Source organism: Cherax quadricarinatus, chromosome 50 (genome assembly GCF_038502225.1).
Source record: "Cherax quadricarinatus isolate ZL_2023a chromosome 50, ASM3850222v1, whole genome shotgun sequence".
Lineage (NCBI taxonomy): Eukaryota > Metazoa > Arthropoda > Malacostraca > Decapoda > Parastacidae > Cherax > Cherax quadricarinatus.
In genome coordinates, this window is record NC_091341.1 from 21860459 (window position 1) to 21888068 (window position 27610).

The 27610-nt window shown below is 38.1% G+C and overlaps 1 protein-coding gene across 3 annotated transcripts in view; it reads left to right on the forward strand.

The window, feature by feature from the left end:
• LOC128695428 (sorting nexin-29) overlaps positions 1-25553 on the forward strand; it is a 41545-nt gene extending 15992 nt beyond the window's left edge. For 2 of the 3 annotated variants that reach the window (XM_053786023.2, XM_053786024.2), the window contains exons 8-19: positions 128-227; positions 449-601; positions 1763-2408; positions 2689-2827; positions 3388-3517; positions 5441-5633; positions 9652-9817; positions 18592-18666; positions 19382-19585; positions 19932-20072; positions 20771-20910; positions 21999-25553. In XM_053786023.2, the coding sequence (XP_053641998.1) occupies positions 128-227; positions 449-601; positions 1763-2408; positions 2689-2827; positions 3388-3517; positions 5441-5633; positions 9652-9817; positions 18592-18666; positions 19382-19585; positions 19932-20072; positions 20771-20910; positions 21999-22149 (2238 nt within the window). In that variant the 3' untranslated portion in view covers positions 22150-25553. The remainder of the gene's footprint in view (positions 1-127; positions 228-448; positions 602-1762; positions 2409-2688; positions 2828-3387; positions 3518-5440; positions 5634-9651; positions 9818-18591; positions 18667-19381; positions 19586-19931; positions 20073-20770; positions 20911-21998) is intronic. The other variant, XM_053786025.2, reaches the window with a different exon arrangement.
• Positions 25554-27610: the final 2057 nt, after the last annotated feature.

The following is a 27610-nucleotide window of genomic DNA, read 5'->3' on the forward strand; positions in this document are numbered from 1 at the left end:
GAGTCTCTCTTGAGTCAAGTTGCTTATCAGGTTTAGGCCTTAAGATGAAAGCAATTGTTATTTTTTTGTACTTTATATTATGTTTTTGTGAGCCATCTTTAATTTATTATCTCCTGCCTCTGTCAAGATCGTTGTCTGTGATGAGATCCTGCTTCAACAGTGGTATGAACCATGGGCTCTCCTTCGGGACCAAGAAAGGGCAGCAATGCTGCCTAATTTGGCAGCTGGTAAGAGACTTGTGTAATATTCATGTTTCCAGAGCACTTTCATGTTTGAATATAATGTATAGGGCATTGCTTAAAATATTAGCTTTGTATAAATTTTACCAGGCATGAATGAATAGTTTTAATTTAATCAATCCCAACACAGATAGTATTCCGTAATCTGTCTCACTGTTGATAGCATTGTTTAGGAGTTGTATTTATAACATGTTATATCTTTCTATCAGGTCTGGATTCTATACTGTTTGCCATTAACATTGACAATGTTGAGCTAAATGCTGGGAGCCAAAATGAATTTCGTGCCAAAGTCGATGCCATACCTAATGTGAAACCTGAACCTGAAGCTCAGATAGCTAGCACTTCAGATGCTGACCATACCAGTGAGTGTGCAACTTTTATATCTACATATTATCTGTCTTTTGTCCTATCAGTAATATGATAAATAAAGTAGAATGTGGCTTCTGTTGGTGGAATGTTAGTATTCTTTAGAATGATTTTTTTTTTTTTAACTCTCTGGCCATATTCCACCAAGATAGGGTGACCTAAAAAGAAAAATGAAAGTTTTTCTTCTTATATTTACTAATTTATACAGGAAAAGGGTTTACTAGCCCCTTGCTCCTGACATTTAACCCGTAAACGGTCCAAGCAGATCTACATTCACATGCGTAGTGCTCCAAAAGTAGATCTACGTTTTTTTTTACATATTTTCAAATATAACAAAAAAAAGTAGATCAAAGTTTTTTTTACACATTTTAAATGTAAAAAAAAAAAGATCTACTTTTTTTACATACTTTCAAATGTTGAAAAAACGTATATATACGTTTGGGCTGTTTACGGGTTAAAATAAATAGCCATAATTTATGCTGAAATTGTTTATTTTATTCGGGTCACCCTGCCTTTGTGGGAGACTGCCAACACGTGAAAAAAATTATACTGTACTATATTCTGTTAAAAAGCAGAAAGCTTTCAAGTAAATCATTTGACTCTTTTGAAAGCAGGTACCTGAATGCTAGTGAAGGGGTCTTGCTCCAGCAAATTAGAGGTACTCTCCCCTCCCTTTGATCAAACTTGGTTACCTAACATTCTATAGGTGCTGTATGGCCTTTATGAATTTGGGCTTCTCCATGAGTATAATAATTTATTACCCATTTAGGTTTGTGCTACACTCAACCCATTACCCTGCACGTGTATGATAAGCGCACTATTTATTTTGCTATTTCTACATGCATTATATATGTACAGTGTGTTAATTCTTCAAAACTCAAATTTTCCATTGTTTAACCTTGCATACATGATTATCATGTCTGAAGCTCTAGGTGGAACATTGCTTAGAAATTTATAAAATCTTATTCAGTGTGCAATGGTCTGTGCAAATAGTGTGTGTGCTTTGATGTTGACTTTCCTAACTATATTTTCATTAAATTTTTTTTCTAATATTTAAGGATTTTTTTTCACTTCCAATTTTTTACAAAAGCATCCAAAAATTAATGTTTTCTGGTGTGATGCTTTAAGGTCTTAATTTTATAACTTGTATTTTTTAGGTGGTTCATTGGTTTCAAGAAAGAGAGATCTTAGAAGAAGAAGAAAGAAGATACCTTCTCAGTTAATATCCTTTGACGATGACCTTTCGAGACCTGATCGACCAGATGTAAATTCACCGCTATATCACAGTGCCCCCACAACATGTCTCAGTTCCCCAGCTCCAACCACCGCTGCTTCAACACCATATGCAGATCGCTTGGAGAGATTGGTACATCTACATGAATTGCAACAGAATAAGGAAATTCTAAAATCAGTCAGTGAATTCTCTAATGGCCAAAAGAGCCTTCCTAGAACTTACTGTGAAATGGGAAACAACAGCGAGAAATTAAGAGTGGAAGACGAGATTGGGAGTCCCCTTCAAGACACTGATAATTTAGAAACCAGCCTTCCTGCCATTAACAAGAATATCACTTATGATGATGAATCATTGAATGAACCAAGCTATCAGCAACTGTTTGAAAATATATTGCCAAAAAAACTAGATGAGTCATCTGAAAATAGTGAGAACATTTTGAATGACAGCAACACAGCAACAGCCAATATGCCACTCTTGAAATCTCAGCGACCCAACAGTTTATATGATCAAGAAACTGGATCATATAAATCTAGTCAGTCCAACTTTTCAGCAGAAAGTTTTCCATCAAGGTATGCAATATTTTCCAGTTGATTACTGGTAAGGTTATTTTATTTTGAATCTTAGAGTTCCAGATACAGTAATAATAATTTGTTATATTTCAATTTTAACATGGGTTGTGTAGGATGTTCAGTTGGTGCTTTTAACAATGCCCCTCACTGCTTCAGTAAAGTTATGTACTAGTATTTCATATTCATTTTCTACATGCCTCTCAATGGTTTTGATGCTTGTAATGAGGATTAGATTGATCACATGACCTTAAAAGTAGAGTAAAAATAAGATCTTTAACAGTGAAGGTGACACAGGAGCTGTATTTACTCCAGTGGGTGGGATTGGCATTGGAGGACTGATTCCCATTAGTCCAAGAGGCCTTGCTACCTTTGATGGCATTCGTTCAGATGATGAAACCTCTATACATAGCTACACTCAGGTATGCAATTTTTTGATCATTAAGCCTTCTTCATTTTGAGTGTATTCATTTTAATGATAAAGCATCCATATGCAACTGTATTGTACACAGTAGCATATCCACTATTGTGGCCATCCTTTGGAGTTAAAGTACATCCCATGAAGGGTCCCAAAAGGTCAGGAACCAGGCTGCAGTGAAAACCATGGATGGAGCATTGATTATGTAGGCAATGGACAGTCAGGCAAAGTGAGAGATGATATCTTTAACCCTGTGTTAGTTCGGTAGAATTTTGAAAATTGGTTAGTGAAGTGCTCTAGAACTTTTGAAAACCATTATTTTCATTATGAAATATTGTTTTTATATTTTAGTTTATCAAAAATTAAGTTTTAATGTAGTTGAAACTTGAGCATACTAATGATAAAAGCTTGACAAGATAAACTTTTTCTTTTCCTAATTCTTCTCATCCTTGGTGCGGTGAATATTAGTGTGAATGAGCTATGACATATTCCAAGTGAGCTCCAAAAGCCATACAGCAGAAATTATTGGATACAGTGTAATACAGACATTGGACCTTTGCACAGGAGGTTGATGAAGCAGTAGCAGCTGTTGCAGATATTGTTGAAGCTCAGGGAAGGACTGGGGTCATCAGTCCTAGCTCTGTATCCTCAACATTACCCAGTCCTTCAAGTGGTGACACTACTTTAACTGTAGGTAAGGTAGTCTTACATTATAGTGTGTGACAGGTGCTTTGTCTACATATACATGTAATATAAAGCCACTGTTTAGAAAAGTATTTAAAAAGTCAGACTAACATTTTGGCCTGCATCTAAGGTCTTTTTTGGTTATCTAGACTCGAGTGCCCCTCAAGGAAGGTTCCTTGATGCTGGTGAGGGGCTCTTGATCTATAGAATTGGATCTGTGCTCCAGTTCCCTGAATTAAGCCTGAATACCTTTCACATCCCCCCACAGGTGCTGTATAATCCTATGGGTTTAGCACTTCCCCCTTGATTATAATAATAGACTTGAGTCCTGGGATAGGAAGTACAGTGCCAATACCTGTCTGCAATACACCTGTACATCCACTCAGAAAACTTGAGTAATAATCCATGTAGAGACAGAAACTTTGATGAATTTGTGTTCATATTTCGACAGGGTGGATAGGGGGGCAATGTGGCAGATGTTGCAGGTGTATGGTGTAGGAGGTAGGTTACTGAAAGCAGTGAAGAGTTTTAACGAGGATAGTGAGGCTCAAGTTAGAGTATGTAGGAAAGAGGGAAATTATTTCCCAGTAAAAGTAGGCCTTAGACAAGGATGTGTGATGTCACCGTGGTTGTTTAATATATTTATAGATGGGGTTGTAAGAGAAGTAAATGCGAGGGTCTTGGCAAGAGGCGTGGAGTTAAAAGATAAAGAATCACACATAAAGTGGGAGTTGTCACAGTTGCTCTTTGCTGATGACACTGTGCTCTTGGGAGATTCTGAAGAGAAGTTGCAGAGATTGGTGGATGAATTTGGTAGGGTGTGCAAAAGAAGAAAATTGAAAGTGAATACAGGAAAGAGTAAGGTTATGAGGATAACAAAAAGATTAGGTGATGAAAGATTGGATATCAGATTGGAGGGAGAGAGTATGGAGGAGGTGAATGTATTCAGATATTTGGGAGTGGACGTGTCAGCGGATGGGTCTATGAAAGATGAGGTGAATCATAGAATTGATGAGGGGAAAAGGGTGAGTGGTGCACTTAGGAGTCTGTGGAGACAAAGAACTTTGTCCTTGGAGGCAAAGAGGGGAATGTATGAGAGTATAGTTTTATTTTACCAACGCTCTTATATGGGTGTGAAGCATGGGTGATGAATGTTGCAGCGAGGAGAAGGCTGGAGGCAGTGGAGATGTCATGTCTGAGAGCAATGTGTGGTGTGAATATAATGCAGAAAATTCATAGTTTGGAAGTTAGGAGGAGGTGCGGGATTACCAAAACTGTTGTCCAGAGGGCTGAGGAAGGGTTGTTAAGGTGGTTCGGACATGTGGAGAGAATGGAGCGAAACAGAATAACTTCAAGAGTGTATCAGTCTGTAGTGGAAGGAAGGCGGGGTAGGGGTCGGCCTAGGAAAGGTTGGAGGGAGGGGGTAAAGGAGGTTTTGTGTGCGAGGGGCTAGGACTTCCAGCAGGCATGCGTGAGCGTGTTTGATAGGAGTGAATGGAGACAAATGGTTTTTAATACTTGACGTGCTGTTGGAGTGTGAGCAAAGTAACATTTATGAAGGGGTTCAGGGAAACCAGCAGGCCGGACTTGAGTCCTGGAGATGGGAAGTACAGTGCCTGCACTTTGAAGGAGGGGTGTTAATGTTGCAGTTTAAAAACTGTAGTGTAAAGCACCCTTCTGGCAAGACAGTGATGGAGTGAATGATGGTGAAAGTTTTTCTTTTTCGGGCCACCCTGCCTTGGTGGGAGTAGGCCAGTGTGATAAAAAAAAAAAAAAAAAATCGAGCCCCTACTGGGGCCCTCTTTGGGTTATTATCAAGCACTTATACATATGAACATACGTACTGCATAAGTAACTAATGTTTGTTTATAATTTACTAGTAATTTTATCGGACACTTCTACGTTGCATGTACACTGTATAATTCTGTTACAGATGAACTAAAATCCGCTGTTTTAGAGATTAGCCGAGCTCGAGATGCTGCAGAGGGTCGTAGGGTTGAAGTTGCTGCAGCACTTACTATGGAAATGGAAACAACATCCATGCTTAGAGCTGAGATAGCTCTTCAACAGAGTCAGCACCAAGAAACTCTTGATAAGTTAAATATGAAAGTCAACACTCTGACCAGGTTAATATTCAAAGTTGTGTACTCTATCATTAACTGAAGAAACAATGATTTTACTAAGTTACAAAATAAATGTTCAACAGAATCATTAGCAAAAATTTGAAATAATATAGAGAAATATTCCATATTCAGAATATAAGGATTAAATTTGGAATTGTCTCTGATATTCATTATATTCTGACAAAAGCAAAATTTTTTAATTTTGATTTGATTTTTGGAGGAGTCTGATGCTCTTATTGTGATAAATGATTATTTAGGTAATATAGGAAGAGTACATAAATAACCTACACATACACCAAGTGAGAGAGTAATTGTGGTAGGGGACCTGAATGCTAAAGTAGGAGAAACTTTTAGAGAGGGTGTGGTAGGTAAGTTTGGGGTGCCAGGTGTAAATGATAATGGGAGCCCTTTGATTGAAATTTGTATAGAAAGGGGTTTAGTTATAGGTAATACATATTTTAAGAAAAAGAGGATAAATAAGTATACAAGATATGATATAGGGCGAAATGACAGTAGTTTGTTGGATTATGTATTGGTAGATAAAAGACTGTTGAGTAGACTTCAGGATGTACATGTTTATAGAGGGGCCACAGATATATCAGATCACTTTCTAGTTGTAGCTACACTGAGAGTAAAAGGTAGATGGGATACAAGGAGAATAGAAGCATCAGGGAAGAGAGAGGTGAAGGTTTATAAACTAAAAGAGGAGGCAGTTAGGGTAAGATATAAACAGCTATTGGAGGATAGATGGGCTAATGAGAGCATAGGCAATGGGGTCGAAGAGGTATGGGGTAGGTTTAAAAATGTAGTGTTAGAGTGTTCAGCAGAAGTTTGTGGTTACAGGAAAGTGGGTGCGGGAGGGAAGAGGAGCGATTGGTGGAATGATGATGTAAAGAGAGTAGTAAGGGAGAAAAAGTTAGCATATGAGAAGTTTTTACAAAGTAGAAGTGATGCAAGGAGGGAAGAGTATATGGAGAAAAAGAGAGAGGTTAAGAGAGTGGTGAAGCAATGTAAAAAGAGAGCAAATGAGAGAGTGGGTGAAATGTTATCAACAAATTTTGTTGAAAATAAGAAAAAGTTTTGGAGTGAGATTAACAAGTTAAGAAAGCCTAGAGAACAAATGGATTTGTCAGTTAAAAATAGGAGAGGAGAGTTATTAAATGGAGAGTTAGAGGTATTGGGAAGATGGAGGGAATATTTTGAGGAATTGTTAAATGTTGATGAAGATAGGGAAGCTGTGATTTCGTGTATAGGACAAGGAGGAATAACATCTTGTAGGAGTGAGGAAGAGCCAGTTGTGAGTGTGGGGGAAGTTCGTGAGGCAGTAGGTAAAATGAAAGGGGGTAAGGCAGCCGGGATTGATGGGATAAAGATAGAAATGTTAAAAGCAGGTGGGGATATAGTTTTGGAGTGGTTGGTGCAATTATTTAATAAATGTATGGAAGAGGGTAAGGTACCTAGGGATTGGCAGAGAGCATGCATAGTTCCTTTTTATAAAGGCAAAGGGGATAAAAGAGAGTGCAAAAATTATAGGGGGATAAGTCTGCTGAGTATACCTGGTAAAGTGTATGGTAGAGTTATTATTGAAAGAATTAAGAGTAAGACGGAGAATAGGATAGCAGATGAACAAGGAGGCTTTAGGAAAGGTAGGGGGTGTGTGGACCAGGTGTTTACAGTGAAACATATAAGTGAACAGTATTTAGATAAGGCTAAAGAGGTTTTTGTGGCATTTATGGATTTGGAAAAGGCGTATGACAGGGTGGATAGGGGGGCAATGTGGCAGATGTTGCAAGTGTATGGTGTAGGAGGTAGGTTACTGAAAGCAGTGAAGAGTTTTTACGAGGATAGTGAGGCTCAAGTTAGAGTATGTAGGAAAGAGGGAAATTATTTCCCAGTAAAAGTAGGCCTTAGACAAGGATGTGTGATGTCACCGTGGTTGTTTAATATATTTATAGATGGGGTTGTAAGAGAAGTAAATGCGAGGGTCTTGGCAAGAGGCGTGGAGTTAAAAGATAAAGAATCACACACAAAGTGGGAGTTGTCACAGCTGCTCTTTGCTGATGACACTGTGCTCTTGGGAGATTCTGAAGAGAAGTTGCAGAGATTGGTGGATGAATTTGGTAGGGTGTGCAAAAGAAGAAAATTAAAGGTGAATACAGGAAAGAGTAAGGTTATGAGGATAACAAAAAGATTAGGTGATGAAAGATTGAATATCAGATTGGAGGGAGAGAGTATGGAGGAGGTGAATGTATTCAGATATTTGGGAGTGGACGTGTCAGCGTATGGGTCTATGAAAGATGAGGTGAATCATAGAATTGATGAGGGGAAAAGAGTGGTGCACTTAGGAGTCTGTGGAGACAAAGAACTTTGTCCTTGGAGGCAAAGAGGGGAATATATGAGAGTATAGTTTTGCCAACACTCTTATATGGGTGTGAAGCATGGGTGATGAATGTTGCAGCGAGGAGAAGGCTGGAGGCAGTGGAGATGTCATGTCTGAGGGCAATGTGTGGTGTGAATATAATGCAGAGAATTCGTAGTTTGGAAGTTAGGAGGAGGTGCGGGATTACCAAAACTGTTGTCCAGAGGGCTGAGGAAGGGTTGTTGAGGTGGTTCGGACATGTAGAGAGAATGGAGCGAAACAGAATGACTTCAAGAGTGTATCAGTCTGTAGTGGAAGGAAGGCGGGGTAGGGGTCGGCCTAGGAAAGGTTGGAGAGAGGGGGTAAAGGAGGTTTTGTGTGCGAGGGGCTTGGACTTCCAGCAGGCATGCCTGAGCGTGTTTGATAGGAGTGAATGGAGACAAATGGTTTTTAATACTTGACGTGCTGTTGGAGTGTGAGCAAAGTAACATTTATGAAGGGGTTCAGGGAAACCGGCAGGCCGGACTTGAGTCCTGGAGATGGGAAGTACGTACAGTGCCTGCACTCTGAAGGAGGGGTGTTAATGTTGCAGTTTAAAAACTGTAGTGTAAAGCACCCTTCTGGCAAGACATTGATGGAGTGAATGATGGTGAAAGTTTTTCTTTTTCGGGCCACCCTGCCTTGGTGGGAATCGGCCAGTGTGATGATAAAAAAAAAAAAAAAAAAAATAGGAGGAGACTGAAACTTATGTTGACATTTTGGTTCTGCTGGACCATTAACTAGTCACCAAGCTGGACCAAAATGTCATCATAAGTTTCAGTTTCCTATGTGTGGGTTATTTGTGTATTGTTCCAGTCATAGTATTGTGTCTATTTATTCTTTATAGAAAGAGGTTTGGTAATAGCTGGTGCTTATTTTATAAGATATGATGATGTGCACAGTGACAGCAGCCTGATAGACTATATATTGATAGTGTTGATGGGTGGATGTGCTCATTTTAGAGGAGTAACTGATCTGTCAGACCATTACTTAGTGGTAAACAAAGTAAGAATTAATGGTAAATGGAGTAGAGTGGAACCTCGGTACTCAAACAAAGCTCGGCACTTGACCAAACAAACATGACCTGCCAGAACTTTGCTGTAAACTATTCCGTGTTTCTTCGCATTTGTTGGTGTTTTTTTTTATATTATTTGTATAAATAAGTCGTAATGGGACCTACAAAGATTAGTGATAACAGCCAACCAAAAAGAAAATTGGTTGGGAAAAATCATTCAATGCTCGAACAGATCGGTGCTCAAACAGCCTTCTGGATTGAATTAAGTTTGAGTACCAAGATTCCACTGTATAAGAATGGCATCATTAGGTAAGAGGGATTTAGTGGAATACGCATATAAGCAAATAGGAGGAAGTGAGAGGATGTACCTCCCTTTCAAGGGAAATTACATTGAAGCTAGCAAAATGCTTTTACTCCAGGGAATTGGAGCTACCCTTCATCCTTAAAACAGATTTGATAACCCATTATCCAAGCCCTGTATGACTATGGATTTAGTGTCCCTGGGAGTATAATAATACTATAGACAGGTTGATAGTTATATTGCAGTACTTTTTTTGAGATCTGAATTTTTTTTTTTTTGCTATAGCTTTTATTAACTATTGTTGCAGGGAAAATGAATTACTAAAACACCAGTTGAAGAAATACGTGGGAGCAGTGCAACTCCTTCGCCGGGAAGGAGTCAATGAAGGAGCAGTTGTACCACTCAGCAAACCTAATCCAGATTACCGAGATTACCACCATGAAGCTGCTGCCTATGAAAGAAAACTCATTCAGGTCAGTCAGCTGAAGTTTAGTACACTTGTGCGAGAGTCAGGTGGCTGAAGTTTAGTACATTTGTGTGTTGGTCAGATGGCTGTAGATTGCAGTATATTTAACTCTTAATTATCACTGTGAGTGCACTCACAAAACACAATATAGAGATTTGCAATAAACAAGATCAATATAACATGGCACAATTCACCAAAAACTTACACCTAAGAAAATAACCATGTGAGGACCGTAATGGACCAAAATGTTGTTATAAGGTTTCTTATAACAACATTTTGGTCCATCCTGTACTATTGTGGCTTGACAGTGGTCCAGAACGGATCAAAATGTCATCATGAGGTTCCTTTCCTAAGTTCGTTTTTTTTGGTGAATTGTTCCAGTTTTGGTATTTTGATTTTTAATTAGTTTCACATTGATACTATACATTACTTGACTATATTAACAATTGAATTCACAAATACAGTCATGCTCCACATAATAACGTTTCGGTCATCGATGGACCATATACAGTAGGGCCCCACTTTTACGGCGGATTAGGTTCCAGGCTGTCGCCGGAAAGCAGACATCGCCGGAAGGCAGAACGCCATTTTTTTTCAATTTATAAATGCCAGACAACAAGTTTACACTAAATTATATTAGTAATAGAACTAGGCATTAAAAACACACAAAGTAAAATACATTCACATTAAATTCATTACTTATCTTAAAGTATTTGTAATCTTAATGTAGGGAGAGAGGTGAGTAGTACTTGTTTGTAGGAAGTCAGGTGCAGGTAGCCATGGTGTAGGTAGCCCTGGCTCCCTGTCTCATACTTAATATAGGATATTTAACCCTTTGAGGGTCTGTCCCATAGATCTACAGCTTTACGTTCAGGGTCCAAACCGTAGATCTACGTCATGAGCTCAGCTCACTCTGATAAACTGTGAGTGGTACATTTGGGCCTAGATATGAGAGAATACATCTATGTGGTATGTGTGCACCACATAAAACAGATCCTGCAGCACGCTGTGTATAATGAGAGAAAAAAATGAAATCATGATTTTTCGATTAAAACAGCAACTTTGCAGTGTTTTTTCGTATGTTTTTTATAGTTCTATTTGTGATTTCTTGGTCTCATTTGATAGAATGGAAGACATATTACAGAAATAGAGATGATTTTGATTGGTTTTAACACTGGAAATGGCTTGAAACTGAGCTCAAAGTAGCAGAAATGTTAAATTTTTGCCGATATTCAAGAGTAAACAAACGACCTCACACGTCTAATACACGCCAGCTGGTGGGTCTGATATGCATTCCCAAATATGGTGATGATATTTATACAATTATTACAGTATTGCATAACAGTATATCTTCTGTTTTTTGGTGTGAATAAGAATTCATTAAGTGAATAAAAAATCAAAATGGAATTTATTTGTAAAGCCTCAAAACGTAACTAATGAACAGAGGAAATGTTAGTTTAGTTCCAGGAATACCTACATTGTTTATTCTGGACCCTATTTTGAAATTGAAATATTTTGAACTTTGTGTTAAATTGGCCAAATTAACAATTTCCGATCACTTTAATTTGTAGTTGAAACAGTTGACTTGGCGATTTCTTGTGCTCAATCAATAGAATAGAAGTAATACTAGTGAAATAGCTAAGAATTTGGTTGACTGGAATAATGTAATTGGCCTAAAATGGGAGTCAAAGTCGGCAAAATCGCCGATTCGTAAATATCGCTGACACATCAAAATTCGCGAGAGCATAATTTCGTCAATTTTCCATCAAATTTCGTACTTTTTGTTTTATTACCTTCACAAAAAGATTCTCTACCATTTCATAAGAAAAAATAACAAATTTTTTGTTTTAAATTCTTGGACACTGGGGCACCACTTCAGATTTGGGCCTTGGACCCTGAAGGGGTTAAAACATCTCAGAGAGGTAAAATACACATACAGTACACTCATTATTTACCTTAAAATATGTGTAGTCTTAATATAGGAAGAGCGGTGAGTAGCATTTATTTGTAGGAAATCAGTGTAGGTAGCCGGTAGGTGTAGCCTTCCTGGGCTACACCTACCGGCTACCTACACCATGGCCCAGAGCCATATTATTAACATCGACATACCTTGTTCACTGAATTGAATCATTTCTAACAACTACCTTTAGATGCCATCATAAACGAAGGTAGAAGTAATGAATAATTCATGCCGAAAATTGTAAACAAAAGTGGAGTGAGGGAGTGGCTCGGCCAAACGCAGATTCATACACGTTTTCTCTGATGGCTAAGCAGAGAAAACGTAATGTTGTCCCTTCGCCCGGCTACCACACAGCTCCACAAGGATTATTATCAGAGCACACGTAAAATATTGGATATTGGCAGTTTGGAGGGATATGTTGTGTATCTTTAAATGTGTATGCTTCTAAACTGTTGTATTCTGAGCACCTCTGCAAAAACAGTGATAATGTGCGAGTGTGGTGAAAGTGTTGAATGATGATGAAAGTATTTTCTTTTTGGGGATTTTCTTTCTTTTTTGGGTCACCCTGCCTCGGTGGGAGACGGCCGACTTGTTGAAAAAAAAAAAAACGTAAAATATGCAATAAATGCCAGACAACAAGTTGACACTAACTTATATTAAGTTAGCAATAGAAATAGGCATTAAAAGCACAATAAAAGGTAAGATACACACAGTACACTTATTACTTACCTTAAAATATTAATACAGTGGACCCCCGGTTAACGATATTTTTTCACTCCAGAAGTATGTTCAGGTGCCAGTACTGACCGAATTTGTTCCCATAAGGAATATTCTGAAGTAGATTAGTCCATTTCAGACCCCCAAACATACACGTACAAACGCACTTACATAAATACACTTACATAATTGGTCGCATTCGGAGGTGATCGTTATGCGGGGGTCCACTGTATTAATGTGTGAGAGGTGAGTGACAGGGTGTTTATTGAATAAAATCAGAATGGCACACCATCATCCTCTAACTCAGCACTTAAAGCAAGAGGCTTAAGACTTCTCTTTTTATCACAGCTAACCTTAGACACCATCGTCAATGAGAGCCAACTAGTTAACGAAAGAGTAAACGAGAGAGAGAACGAGATACAGAGTTCAGACAATGTAAGAACACAAACTGAACAGGTAGTGGGTGATCACTTGGTCAGGCGAAATAAATGCGTATTAATATGTGTCTACTTTTAGTTCATTCACATACGTTTGTAAGAGTTTGTAAAACATTTACCTCAATATTTTTTTATTATAATAATAATTACCTCACAATACAAATACTCTTGCAACATATGGGAATCTTTATTCAGGAAACGTTTCGCCACACAGTGGCTTCATCAGATTGAGACACTTATGCAACATATGGGAATCTTTATTCAGGAAACGTTTCGCCACACAGTGGCTTCATCATTACTGATGAAGCCACTGTGTGGCGAAACAAATACTCTTACATTGTGTACAAGTTGCACAAGTTAGTTCAGAATAAACAAACAGCAACACACCTTTTTTAGAGTGAATGAAGATGATAATATTAATAATAATAATAATATTATTATTATTATTATTATTAATAATAATAATAATAATAATAATAATAATATAATAATAAAAAGCACTAAACCCACATGGGTCGTGAATTGCTATATATAGAGTAAAGGCATACGAAAAGAATATTTTTCTACAGTTACCCCCCAGTGTTTGACCAGAGAAAACGTAATTCTTCCAACACTACCTACACAGGTAGTAGGTTGGTAGACAGCAACCACCCAGGGAAGTACTACCGTCCTGCCAGATGACTGTGAAACAAAAACCTGTAACTGTTTTGCATGATGGTAGGATTGCTGGTTTCTTTTTCTGTCTCATAAACACGCTAAGATAACAGGGATATCTTGCTACTCCTACTTACACTTTGGTCACACTTCACAGACACGCACATGCATATATATATATACATACATCTAGGTTTTTCTCCTTTTTCTAAATAGCTCTTGTTCTTTTTTATTTCTTCTATTGTCCATGGGGAAGTGGAAAAGAATCTTTCCTCCGTAAGCCATGCGTGTCGTATGAGGCGACTAAAATGCCGGGAGCAATGGGCTAGTAACCCCTTCTCCTGTATACAATTACTAAAAAAGAGAAGAAGAAAAACTTTATAAAACTGGGTTGCTTAAATGTGCGTGGATGTAGTGCGGATGACAAGAAACAGATGATTGCTGATGTTATGAATGAAAAGAAGTTGGATGTCCTGGCCCTAAGCGAAACAAAGCTGAAGGGGGTAGGAGAGTTTCAGTGGGGGGAAATAAATGGGATTAAATCTGGAGTATCTGAGAGAGTTAGAGCAAAGGAAGGGGTAGCAGTAATGTTAAATGATCAGTTATGGAAGGAGAAAAGAGAATATGAATGTGTAAATTCAAGAATTATGTGGATTAAAGTAAAGGTTGGATGCGAGAAGTGGGTCATAATAAGCGTGTATGCACCTGGAGAAGAGAGGAATGCAGAGGAGAGAGAGAGATTTTGGGAGATGTTAAGTGAATGTATAGGAGCCTTTGAACCAAGTGAGAGAGTAATTGTGGTAGGGGACTTGAATGCTAAAGTAGGAGAAACTTTTAGAGAGGGTGTGGTAGGTAAGTTTGGGGTGCCAGGTGTAAATGATAATGGGAGCCCTTTGATTGAACTTTGTATAGAAAGGGGTTTAGTTATAGGTAATACATATTTTAAGAAAAAGAGGATAAATAAGTATACACGATATGATGTAGGGCGAAATGACAGTAGTTTGTTGGATTATGTATTGGTAGATAAAAGACTGTTGAGTAGACTTCAGGATGTACATGTTTATAGAGGGGCCACAGATATATCAGATCACTTTCTAGTTGTAGCTACACTGAGAGTAAAAGGTAGATGGGATACAAGGAGAATAGAAGCATCAGGGAAGAGAGAGGTGAAGGTTTATAAACTAAAAGAGGAGGCAGTTAGGGTAAGATATAAACAGCTATTGGAGGATAGATGGGCTAATGAGAGCATAGGCAATGGGGTCGAAGAGGTATGGGGTAGGTTTAAAAATGTAGTGTTAGAGTGTTCAGCAGAAGTTTGTGGTTACAGGAAAGTGGGTGCAGGAGGGAAGAGGAGCGATTGGTGGAATGATGATGTAAAGAGAGTAGTAAGGGAGAAAAAGTTAGCATATGAGAAGTTTTTACAAAGTAGAAGTGATGCAAGGAGGGAAGAGTATATGGAGAAAAAGAGAGAAGTTAAGAGAGTGGTGAAGCAATGTAAAAAGAGAGCAAATGAGAGAGTGGGTGAGATGTTATCAACAAATTTTGTTGAAAATAAGAAAAAGTTTTGGAGTGAGATTAACAAGTTAAGAAAGCCTAGAGAACAAATGGATTTGTCAGTTAAAAATAGGAGAGGAGAGTTATTAAATGGAGAGGTAGAGGTATTGGGAAGATGGAAGGAATATTTTGAGGAATTGTTAAATGTTGATGAAGATAGGGAAGCTGTGATTTCGTGTATAGGGCAAGGAGGAATAACATCTTGTAGGAGTGAGGAAGAGCCAGTTGTGAGTGTGGGGGAAGTTCGTGAGGCAGTAGGTAATATGAAAGGGGGTAAGGCAGCCGGGATTGATGGGATAAAGATAGAAATGTTAAAAGCAGGTGGGGATATAGTTTTGGAGTGGTTGGTGCAATTATTTAATAAATGTATGGAAGAGGGTAAGGTACCTAGGGATTGGCAGAGAGCATGCATAGTTCCTTTGTATAAAGGCAAAGGGGATAAAAGAGAGTGCAAAAATTATAGGGGGATAAGTCTGTTGAGTGTACCTGGTAAAGTGTATGGTAGAGTTATAATTGAAAGAATTAAGAGTAAGACGGAGAATAGGATAGCAGATGAACAAGGAGGCTTTAGGAAAGGTAGGGGGTGTGTGGACCAGGTGTTTACAGTGAAACATATAAGTGAACAGTATTTAGATAAGGCTAAAGAGGTCTTTGTGGCATTTATGGATTTGGAAAAGGCGTATGACAGGGTGGATAGGGGGGCAATGTGGCAGATGTTGCAAGTGTATGGTGTAGGAGGTAGGTTACTGAAAGCAGTGAAGAGTTTTTACGAGGATAGTGAGGCTCAAGTTAGAGTATGTAGGAAAGAGGGAAATTTTTTCCCAGTAAAAGTAGGCCTTAGACAAGGATGTGTGATGTCACCGTGGTTGTTTAATATATTTATAGATGGGGTTGTAAGAGAAGTAAATGCGAGGGTCTTGGCAAGAGGCGTGGAGTTAAAAGATAAAGAATCACACACAAAGTGGGAGTTGTCACAGCTGCTCTTTGCCGATGACACTGTGCTCTTGGGAGATTCTGAAGAGAAGTTGCAGAGATTGGTGGATGAATTTGGTAGGGTGTGCAAAAGAAGAAAATTAAAGGTGAATACAGGAAAGAGTAAGGTTATGAGGATAACAAAAAGATTAGGTGATGAAAGATTGAATATCAGATTGGAGGGAGAGAGTATGGAGGAGGTGAACGTATTCAGATATTTGGGAGTGGACGTGTCAGCGGATGGGTCTATGAAAGATGAGGTGAATCATAGAATTGATGAGGGAAAAAGAGTGAGTGGTGCACTTAGGAGTCTGTGGAGACAAAGAACTTTGTCCTTGGAGGCAAAGAGGGGAATGTATGAGAGTATAGTTTTACCAACGCTCTTATATGGGTGTGAAGCGTGGGTGATGAATGTTGCAGCGAGGAGAAGGCTGGAGGCAGTGGAGATGTCATGTCTGAGGGCAATGTGTGGTGTGAATATAATGCAGAGAATTCGTAGTTTGGAAGTTAGGAGGAGGTGCGGGATTACCAAAACTGTTGTCCAGAGGGCTGAGGAAGGGTTGTTGAGGTGGTTCGGACATGTAGAGAGAATGGAGCGAAACAGAATGACTTCAAGAGTGTATCAGTCTGTAGTGGAAGGAAGGCGGGGTAGGGGTCGGCCTAGGAAGGGTTGGAGGGAGGGGGTAAAGGAGGTTTTGTGTGCGAGGGGCTTGGACTTCCAGCAGGCATGCGTGAGCGTGTTTGATAGGAGTGAATGGAGACAAATGGTTTTTAATACTTGACGTGCTGTTGGAGTGTGAGCAAAGTAACATTTATGAAGGGATTCAGGGAAACCGGCAGGCCGGACTTGAGTCCTGGAGATGGGAAGTACAGTGCCTGCACTCTGAAGGAGGGGTGTTAATGTTGCAGTTTAAAAACTGTAGTGTAAAGCACCCTTCTGGCAAGACAGTGATGGAGTGAATGATGGTGAAAGTTTTTCTTTTTCGGGCCACCCTGCCTTGGTGGGAATCGGCCGGTGTGATAATAAAAAAAAAAAACTACCTACACAGCCGCTTTGTAAACAGATCTTATATTTACATCAATTTTTATTCTGTGAGTGTATGTATCATGTTTATATGGTATGTAATGGGTTTCATATATAATTTTGAGGAAAATATCATACATGGATTAATGAAAATGCCTATATTGATGTAAAATAAGACATTTATTGTGCCCAAGAGTGATTATTATTACTTAGTATTGGCGTCATGAGTAGAGAAAGACTTAGCGATTTTAATGTGTACCTGCACACCAGCACAGTGTGTAAGTATATTTAGGTACAGGTACACATAAGTATAATTATCAGAGTACATATAAAATATGCAGTAACTTTAAAACACTTGAAATTTTGGAAAGTTTCCTGACATAACAGATGTGGTCACGGAAAATGTAAACAAACCGGGTGGGGGGCTCCGTATTTGAAAGACCGCTTGCCGTATAGCACATTTTGGTCATAATTTGACATCGCCGTATTAGCAGAACGCCATAAGGCGAAACGCCGTAAAGCGGGGCCTTACTGTACATTACTGTGGTCCCATAAGATTATAATGGAGCTGAAAAATTTCTTTTACCTAGTGATGTCATAGCCGTCATAGAGTAATGCATTATTTGTGCTTGTCGTGATGCTGGTGTAAACAAACATACTGTGCTGCCAGTTGTATAAAAATATACCATATACAATTATGTTTTGTGGTCGAGGGGCTTGGACTTCCAGCAGGCGTGCATGAGCGTGTTCGATAGGAGTGAATTGGAGACGAATGGTATTTAGGACCTGACGATCTGTTGAAGTGTGAGCAGGGTAATATTTAGTGGAGGGATTCAGGGAAACCGGTTATTTTTATATAGCCGGACTTGAGTCCTGGAAATGGGAAGTACAATGTCTGCACTCTAAAGGAGGGGTTTTGGGATATTAGCAGTTTGGAGGGATATGTTGTGTATCTTTATACGTATATGCATCTAACCTGTTGTGTTCTGAGCACCTCTGCAAAAACAGTGATTATGTGTGAGTGAGGTGAAAGTGTTGAATGATGATGAAAGTATTTTCTTTTTGGGGATTTTCTTTCTTTTTGGGTTACCCTGCCTCGGTGGGAGACGGCCGACTTGTTAAAAAAAAAAAAAATTATGTACAGTACATAATACTTGATAATGATAATAAACAACTGTGTTACACAAATCCTACCATTGTTTTATAGTTGCCTACAGTATTCAGTACAGTAACATGCTGTACAGGTTTGTTGCCTAGGAGCAATAGGCTATACCATATATCGTAAGTGTGTAGTAAACTATACCATCTAAGTTTGTGTAAATACACGCTAACATTCGCACAACGACAGAATCGCCTAACAGTTCATTTCTCAGAACGTATCCCCATCTTTCAGAGACGAAAGACTGCATTGTTATATAAAACTTGTGTTTGATTACTTTTAAGTTCTTGGTATACTTTTTCAGGTTGCAGAAATGCATGGGGAATTGATGGAATTTAACGAGCGGTTACAAAAGCTATTAAGGGTGCGGGAAGCACAGGTAAGAGCTTTACATTATTTACATAAAATACAGTTGTATCTTGCTTGTCACTGCAAACTGATTGTGCACTTTATCCTGTTTTAATCTGACTTAGAAAAGAAACCAAAATTGTAACCATGGAAAGACAGTAAGCCAGATGGAGGTGGCAAAATATAATCATTAACTACATAATTTACACAACTACTATAGTAAATCAAGATAAAAGCAGACCTAAGCCTAGCCTTGTCAACAGTTTTTTATTATCAGCATTTCAGCAAAACTTGTTATTTTGTCTTAAAATATTTTTAGTAACAGCAACAACTGCAAAGGATAATTAAGTTCATTAAGCAGAATATTGAGAGATGTAGTCCAATTTAGGAAAGCTGTAGTGATAAGCTCCAGTTATGTGTAGTGTCTGCTGAGCACTTGTTGCTATGTTTAGCCATCTTCAATTATTTACAGCATATGATGATGAAACTTGAGAATAAGAGGTGTTCACAAGCATATCGTGACTATGCTTTTTCAAACTGAAAAAAAAGTACACAGCCTTTTTAGTTAGCCTCTTAAATTTAAGTTCAGCTGAATAAAGGACAAAGGAGAGGCATTTATCTAGATGGCTTGTGTTTGAGAAGTTCTCTTTAACTGGTTTCCAAATAAGCAGGACACTGTGACTATTATGTATGGTATGTCTCATATACATGTATTATATAAACACGATTGATTTTTACTTTCACAGGTTTGCCGTCTCCGTGAACAACTGGTAGAACTCAGAGGTCCTTTACCAGTTGAACATGATGATAATGAGTTCCAAGATACCACGAGCATTACCAGTGACCCAGATACATTGACTTGCTCCACCACTCCATGCACACTTATCAATATCTGGATTCCTACTGCCTTCTTAACTGGTACCTCTGCTGATACTCATCATGTTTATCAGGTGCATTCTTGAAGACATTTTCTGGGTTAATTTCTCAGTAAAAATATAAATCTGCAGCACCAGTGAAATCTTCACCTTTTAGACTTCTAAGTTTTTGTGCTGTACAAAATATTATTAGAAGTATTGACAGAGATGCTCATACTGCATTATTTGTTTTGACTCAAACATTAGGGATGATTACTATTAATTATATCTCATAATTTATTATTGTTATATAAAAGAAACTGAAATGTGAATTCAGAAGAGAACAAGATGATGAAAAACATAGTATAGAGTATTAAATGATTAAAAGATGTGAACCAACTCAGCAATATGTCTAAAACTTGACTTAAATCATTTCCAACAGATTTACATTCGTATCCGAGATGATGAATGGAATGTTTATCGTCGGTTTGCTCAGTTTTATGAGCTTCATAAGCAGCTTAAAAAAAAGGATCCCATTGTTAAGTCTTTTGATTTCCCACAGAAAAAAACCTTTGGATATAAGGTAAGGTAAAAATATATAAATAAATATAAGAGAAACAATATATAATCTGTACATGCAATACATACACTTATACATATAGATAAATACATATGCACATATGTACATACATATATTCACACATACACATATGTATGTACATTACATACATATGTACGTACAGTGGACCCCCGCATAACGATCAGCTCCCAACTCGACCAATTATGTAAGTGTATTTTTGTAAGTGCTTTTGTAGGTGTATTTTTGGGGGTCTGAAACGGACTAATCTAATTCACAGTATTTCTTATGGGAACAAATTCGGTCTATAACGGCACCCAAACAGACTTCTGGATTGAAATAATATCGTTATGCGGGGGTCCACTGTACTTACATATAGTACGTATATGCATGGAGTACATACTTTGCTATCGCTCAACACCGCTACATTTCATTAAAGACAATTCTAGCTTTCTCATAATAACTATCCATGCTTGTTAAAGTCAAGCAGGTACATACGGTATGTAGAATTTTTCATTACTTAAGAGATTACCATAGTAACTTTTGTGAGTTGTATAAACACTTGTGGATGCTGTATTTGCATCCACATGGTTTGTAACAGTTTAGACATGCTGTACTTACACTTCATAATACAGTACTAAAAAAAAATCAGTATGCTGAAGTTGGGCTTATTTCACCTTCCTAAATTACAATATTTTTGAAAGGACGATGGTGTTGTGGAAGAGCGACGCATTCGTCTCCAACAGTATGTTCGGCAAGTGGTGAACCATCTTCTTACCTCTCATCCACAGCTCACATCTTCGCCAGACAAATCAACGTTTACCAGCCTATTGCCATTTTTTGCGTAGGTTTTAAGTTCACAGTACTGTACCCTGCATATAAACTTTTGTTCCCCAGAACAAAAATAAATTGAATAAGTTTTTCTTCAAGCAGATTATTACAGTTGTATGTTGTATAAATAATACTTGCAGGTAATTGTGTATATTCACTGGTAAAGCACCTTTTATGCACAAAGTCTCAGGCAAGTTTGGATAGGTAATCGAGTAAGAAAATTTAGCTGGAAGGGGGAAGCAAAAGAGGCATGGTCTACATGAGGAGAGTAGAGGCAGGAACATTCTTGGTAGACACTGGATTGATACAGAGAGCTCCCAGTTGTTTTTGGCTTAATATACTAGTGGATGAAAGAATTGTAGAGGGATGAGGATCAGGTCAAGCAGGAAACAAGTCATAATACCCTGAACATTGTAAACTGTGTAGTTAAGACAGTTTTTGTTTTTCAACACTATGTTTCCCACCAAGGTAGAATGACATGTGAATGCTAAATGCCACTATGGGAAAGATCATGGTAACCATGTAGATGTGCAATTAAAAAAGTAAGAATCTTCTCGACATTTTAACTGCATTCAAGTATGATGTGATAAACAGTGTTTAAAAAGTTTTAAGATTGCCACAGCATACATATACAAGTAGGAAATTAGGAAAAATACAGTCCAGCAAAAATAGAGCAGCAAAGAATAGGAAAGTAGTATTCATTTCAAGGGTGATGTGGGGGTAAAAAAATTTAAACCACATAGTGCTACATTGAGTACAGTAAAATAATATAATCACTTTGAGAAAGGGTTCCCCACTCTATTACAGTGTTAGATTTTTTTTTTTTTTTTTTTTTTTTTTTTCAACAAGTTGGTCGTCTCCCACCGAGGCAGGGTGATATGTTAGATATGTTAGTGGGAAAAAAAATGGGATAAAAATATTTTTATTTATTTTCCCATTGGTAGTATACTTAGAATCAAACCTCCACCACGTCTTGTGCTAAATGATCCCCATGGGTTTAGTGCTTAACGTGAATTATTAATTAAAAAATTGGTACATGCAGTGACAATAAGAGAGGGTTCTTAGTCTAATAAACAAATTGGGGATTTTTCTTCTTTACAGAGATGTGCATCAGTCACAGTGCAGTGGTGGGGGTAGCAGCTCTAGCAACAGAACAAGACCGTCAAGAAGAGGAGTTCTCTCTCGATTTACTGCATCACGTCACGATCAACAATCTCCAGTACCAGATATGCCACAATACAATGGCTTATAATATTGATCATTAACATAATTATTGGTGTTTTTTTTTTACTGGTAATCAAAATGTGAATACTCTATTTGAATCTGAAACAAATGGTATATGACAGTTTATACATTCATATAAGATGATTATATACTCACTTATATGTAGCTACAGGAGCTGAGTCTTAATTCTGGCCCCAATTCTCAACTAACTGCTTGCCAGATTCACTCCCTCCAGGCCTTGTGGACCTTGTTGTACCTGCTCTTAAAGCTATGTGTAGAGCCTGCCTCCACCACTTCACCAAAATTGTTCCACTTTCTGACTACCCTGAGACTGAAGAAATACTTCCTGACATTCCTGTGGCTCATCTGTGTTTTTAACTTCCAGCTATGTCCCAAAGTTTCTATTTCTTGCCTTTCAAACAGACTCTTCCTGTCTACCCTATCAATTCCCTATGTATTTTGTGTTGTTATATCTCCCATGGTTCTTCTATCCTCCAATGTCATTAGATTCAATTCCTCTTAACGCTGAAACAAACCTTGTTGAAATCTGCAGTTTCTCCTGTTTTTTAACATGCTTCTTCAGGAGTGGGTTCCATACTAGTTCTGCATTCTCCGAAAAAAAAAGCCCGACATATGTTGTGTAAAGTGTCCAGAAAGACATAAATGTATGTTTACATATGCAAACAATTGCAGACGGGCGATCTTAACTATGCAGGACAAGCCATGGGGGGGAGGGGGGGAAATCTTTAGCTCAAATACTTTCACACTTCTCAGTGCATCATCAGGAGCTGTGCAATGTTGCAATGTAGGTGTCACCGGCCACGGTTACCCTAAGGGTAACCGTGGCCAATGACACCTACGCTACTCTGAGACCTCTCTCGCTGCTTCGGTTGCTCCCTTGCAACATTGCACAGCTCCTGATGGCACACTGAGAAGTGTGAAAGTACTTGAGCTAAAGATTCACCCCCCTAGTGGCTTGTCCTGCATGTTTATGTATGTACACACATATGTAAGTACTTATCTATGTGTGGCTGCAGGGGTCGAGTCTCTGCTCCTTGCCCTGCCTCTTGCCTTGTTGCTTGCCAGATTCACTCCCTTCTTCATGGAGACCATTTCACTGTCCAACCATCCTGAGACTGAAGAAATACTTCCTGCCATCCTTGTGGCTTAGTACCTGGCCCCAAATCTCAACCTGCTGCTTGCTAGATTCACTCCCTCCTAACCTCATGGGCATTATCGTACCTGCTCTAAAGCTATGTATGGAGCCTGCCTCCACTACTTCACCATGATCATTCCAATTTCTGACCACCCTGAGACTAAAGAAATACTTCCTGACATCCCTGTGGCTCATCTGTGTTTTCAACTTCCAGCTGTGTGTCTGAGTTTCTATTTCTCACCTCTCAAACAGCCCTATCAATTTCTGTGAGTATTTTGTGTGCTGTTATCACATCTTCCCTGGTTCTTCTAACCTCTAATGTCATTCGATTCAGTTCCATTAGCCTCTCCTCATAGCTCATACCTCTTAACTCAGGAACAAGCCTTGTTGTGTGCTACTGCACTCTCTCCAGTTTCTGAACATGCTTCCTCAGGCGTGGGTTCCATAATGGTGCTGCATAATCCCAGATAGGCCTGACATACATTGTATAAAATATCCAAAAATACTCTGTGTTGAGAATCCTGAACACTACTCTTAGATTTGCCAGGCGAGCACTGGCTATAGAGGTTAGTCAGTTGATGTGAGCCTCCTGCAAAATAAATGGGCTTACCCTTATGTCTAGACCCACCCGGGAATTGAACATGGGTCTTTTTGATTGTGAGCCAAATGCTTTCCCAGTTAGTTACTGTTGAATGTATGTATATGTATGTACATGTGTGTATATATTCTTTCTTTCAATGCACCAGCCGTATCCCACGGAAGCAGGGTGGCTCAAAAAGAAAAACAAAAGTTTCTCTTTATAAATTTAGTAATGTATACAGGAGAAGGGGTTGCTAGCCTTTCGCTCCTGTCATTTTAGTCGCCTCTTACGACACGTATAGCTTATGGAGGAAGAATTCTGTTTCACTTTCCCATGGAGGTATGTATACATATGTTTATGTATATATGTGTGTTTATGTATATGAATGTATGTATGTGTGTGTGTGTATATTCACATATATGTATACGCACACACATGGACACACATGAACATGCAAACACATTTGTGTGCACACACACATGGACACACACAGTCATTCATTTATATTTATATTATTGAAAGGTTATAATTTTCTACTGTGCATAACAGTGGATCTTGCTACTCATAATTATCTCATTATTTATATGTTGCTATACATGTGCTAAAGATTTAGAATATTTATTGTATCAGTTTCCATATTATCTCAAGAAAGTATTTTCTGGTAGCTTCAGTGTCTTAGATAATGTGCTACAATGTCTTATTCACACGAGAGTATGTTATGATGTATTTTCAAGTCTTTGCTGAAGTGACAGTAGGTTTTTAAATTACCACCAGGTTGATGATAAATAAGACTCCTGTGCAACATTGGGAATATTTATTCTGGAAACATTTTGCCAGCCAGTAGCTTCTTCAGTTCAGTGTAGAGAAATGTTGGAAGATGAGGAGGAGTTTAAGTTAATCAGTCCCTCAGCCTGGAGGCTGAGAGACTGATTAACTCCTCTTTTTTAGCCTGGAGGCTGAAGGACTGATTACCTCAAACTCCTCCTCATCATCCAATGTTTCTCCACATTGGACTGCCATTGGCTGGCAAAATGTTTACAGAATAAATATTCACAAATGTTGCACAAGTGTTTTATTTATCTTCTTGTTGGTTTTTTAAACCAATTATTCAGATTACCAGGTTATTTTTATCAAATCAAAATACAGCCTGTCCTCACTTAACGACGGACTTCCATTTCTGAGACCATGTCATTAAAAGAATTCGTCGCTAAATGAAGTGCATACTATAATGGTAGCAAGTTTGTGTCAACCATCTTTGATATTGTCTTAATATCACCTTTGCACCATTTATAACATTTCTGATATATTTTTAAATGTTTATACAGTAGTGTATTGTATATTGAAATAAACATAATAGAGGAAATCAGCTCGAATATACATTTTTTGGGTATGAATACTGGTCAGAGAGCCCGTCGTAAGTCCGAGGTGTCGGTAAACGAGTACGTTGCTAAATGAGGAGAGGCTGTAATAATACATAATATCATCTTAGATGTTTATTTGTTATGTATTGAAATGTGTTTAGTAGTGCAGTACTACAGTATTGTACATGTGAACATAAAAAATAGCTTTTGAAAACCATGTTCCCAGTGGCTTTAATTATTAGAATAACTTTGTAGTCTCTCTCTCTCTCCCTGTTTCTTTTTCTTTCATTTTCTTTTTTCAAGGGTGTGTCTTGATGCTAGTGAAGGGCTCTTGATTTAATGAATTTGGCCTATGGTACATTCCTATCCTTGGATAAAACTTGATTACCTTCCATTTCCCAGGTACTGAATTCCTCATTCTTCTTCCTCTTCTCCCTGTTTCTTTTCATTTCATTCTGATATTAAAGAGATTATTCTGTATTGAATTAAATGTGTATTTACAAAACTGTTAATATAAAGGATTGTAAAAAATTAAGTTGCTTGACTGATAGAGAATATTATTTGATTATAAGGTATTATGGTATTAAAGTGTGCTAATGTTATTCATTGATACTAATAATATAATTTTCTGCATTTTCTTTTATATATTTTACTAGAGAATATAGCAAATACTACAATTATTGGAGATTCTACAACTGAATAAATACTCAGGATGGGTTACCACAAGCAAGGCTCTTTCTCTTATTACAAAGAGGCAATGATACAAAACTTCACTGCTGGTATATATCCATTTGTTTCTTTCTCATTTCTTGATGGAATACTTTCATGAAGACTCAAGTTAATTCAACAAAATTCAAGTGTTAATAATACATACTTGAATGAGCACATCAAACATGTACCCTATGATTGCCAGGTTGTGGGATCAAATTCCATTCACTTAGAACATTGTTAAGTTAGACACATGTGCAACTCTTGGGTATCTTTATTGAGGAAACGTTTTGCCACACAGTGGCTTCATCAGTCCATACAAAGGATAATGTGTCTAATTTAACAATGTGTCGGTTCTTTGAACCATTCGTCTACACTTAGAACATATCAAAGAATTCCACATGTTTGTTTGGCTTTCAAACAAGTGAAGCAGTTGCCAATGCTTGCACTGATAATTCTGAAGAACATGGATAGTCACAGGAAGGCAGTTATTGCACAGCTAAGAAAAAACAAGAAGAAAAAATGCATTCCTGGGGTTTGAGGGGAGAAGTCAGTGTTAAGATGGAGAGAATGTAATTTTTTTTTTCATGAAGTGCTAAACCTGTGATGATTATTCAGCACAGGTTTAGCACAGGCCCATTCTCTGATTAATCAAACTATTGGTGATAGCCTAGCTAGAATGTAGCAATCTATGAAGTGGTGCTACAGAATGAATTTACCCACAAAGTGCTTATCTATCATTTGGAGATCCAGTTACATAATACTTTATTAAAATTACACTTAATGCCCTCTGTGCAAGCTAATTTTCTTTACAAGGCAACTCCTTTTATTCCTTTGTAATATATATGTAAACATCTGGTAACTATTTCACTCAGTTTTGTGGCAGTTTTAGCTTAAAACTAGTAATCAATAACTACAAGGGTGGAGTCATTGTTGGCACAAATGTGTGGAGGTAGGAGTTTGCCAGGGACGTGGCCACAAAGGTAGGGGTTGGCCAGGGATATGGCCACTAAGGTAAGGGGTTGGCCAGAAACTTGGCCACCAAGCTTTCGTTTTTAATCTCCAGCATCCAAGACTTCCCCAGAGCCCCTTTCTGAAACTGTCATTCTATGTCGCAAAATATTCGAAAAAAAACAAATTTTTTCTTACCAAAATGTTAGGATTATTTTACCGAGTGCTTTAAGCCTAAAATTTTTTTTTGCTATCAGTATTTACTGAGATACAGAGGTGCAAAGTTGGCAGAAAATGAGCGGCGTATGGCAACAGCGGCGAATGCTGCCCACCCGGTATTCTTTTATTTTACTCCAATTCGAAGGTTTCTTGTATTTTCCAATATTTTTCTTTTATAAGTAACTTATGTGGCCTGTGAGACCAAAGTAAGGTGCATTGTTCACTCATTGTTTACAACACAATAACTGAACAAACATTATCACTATTAGATTGTGTATAAAACTTGTTTACACAAGCAAACAATACAAAACATTGTTTATTACTATTGTTCCATAATATATATACATATATACAGTCACTGAACACTTTCCTAGACCTGCTGCAGCCTGTGGAACTCTTTGAAACATGGGTATATGCAGAGTGGCACTTGACACTCCTCACACATAAAAAAAGTGTCTGTGCATGTTTGTGGGTGTTTTGTGTTATGCCCACAAACAAAATACCTCTTCTGAGC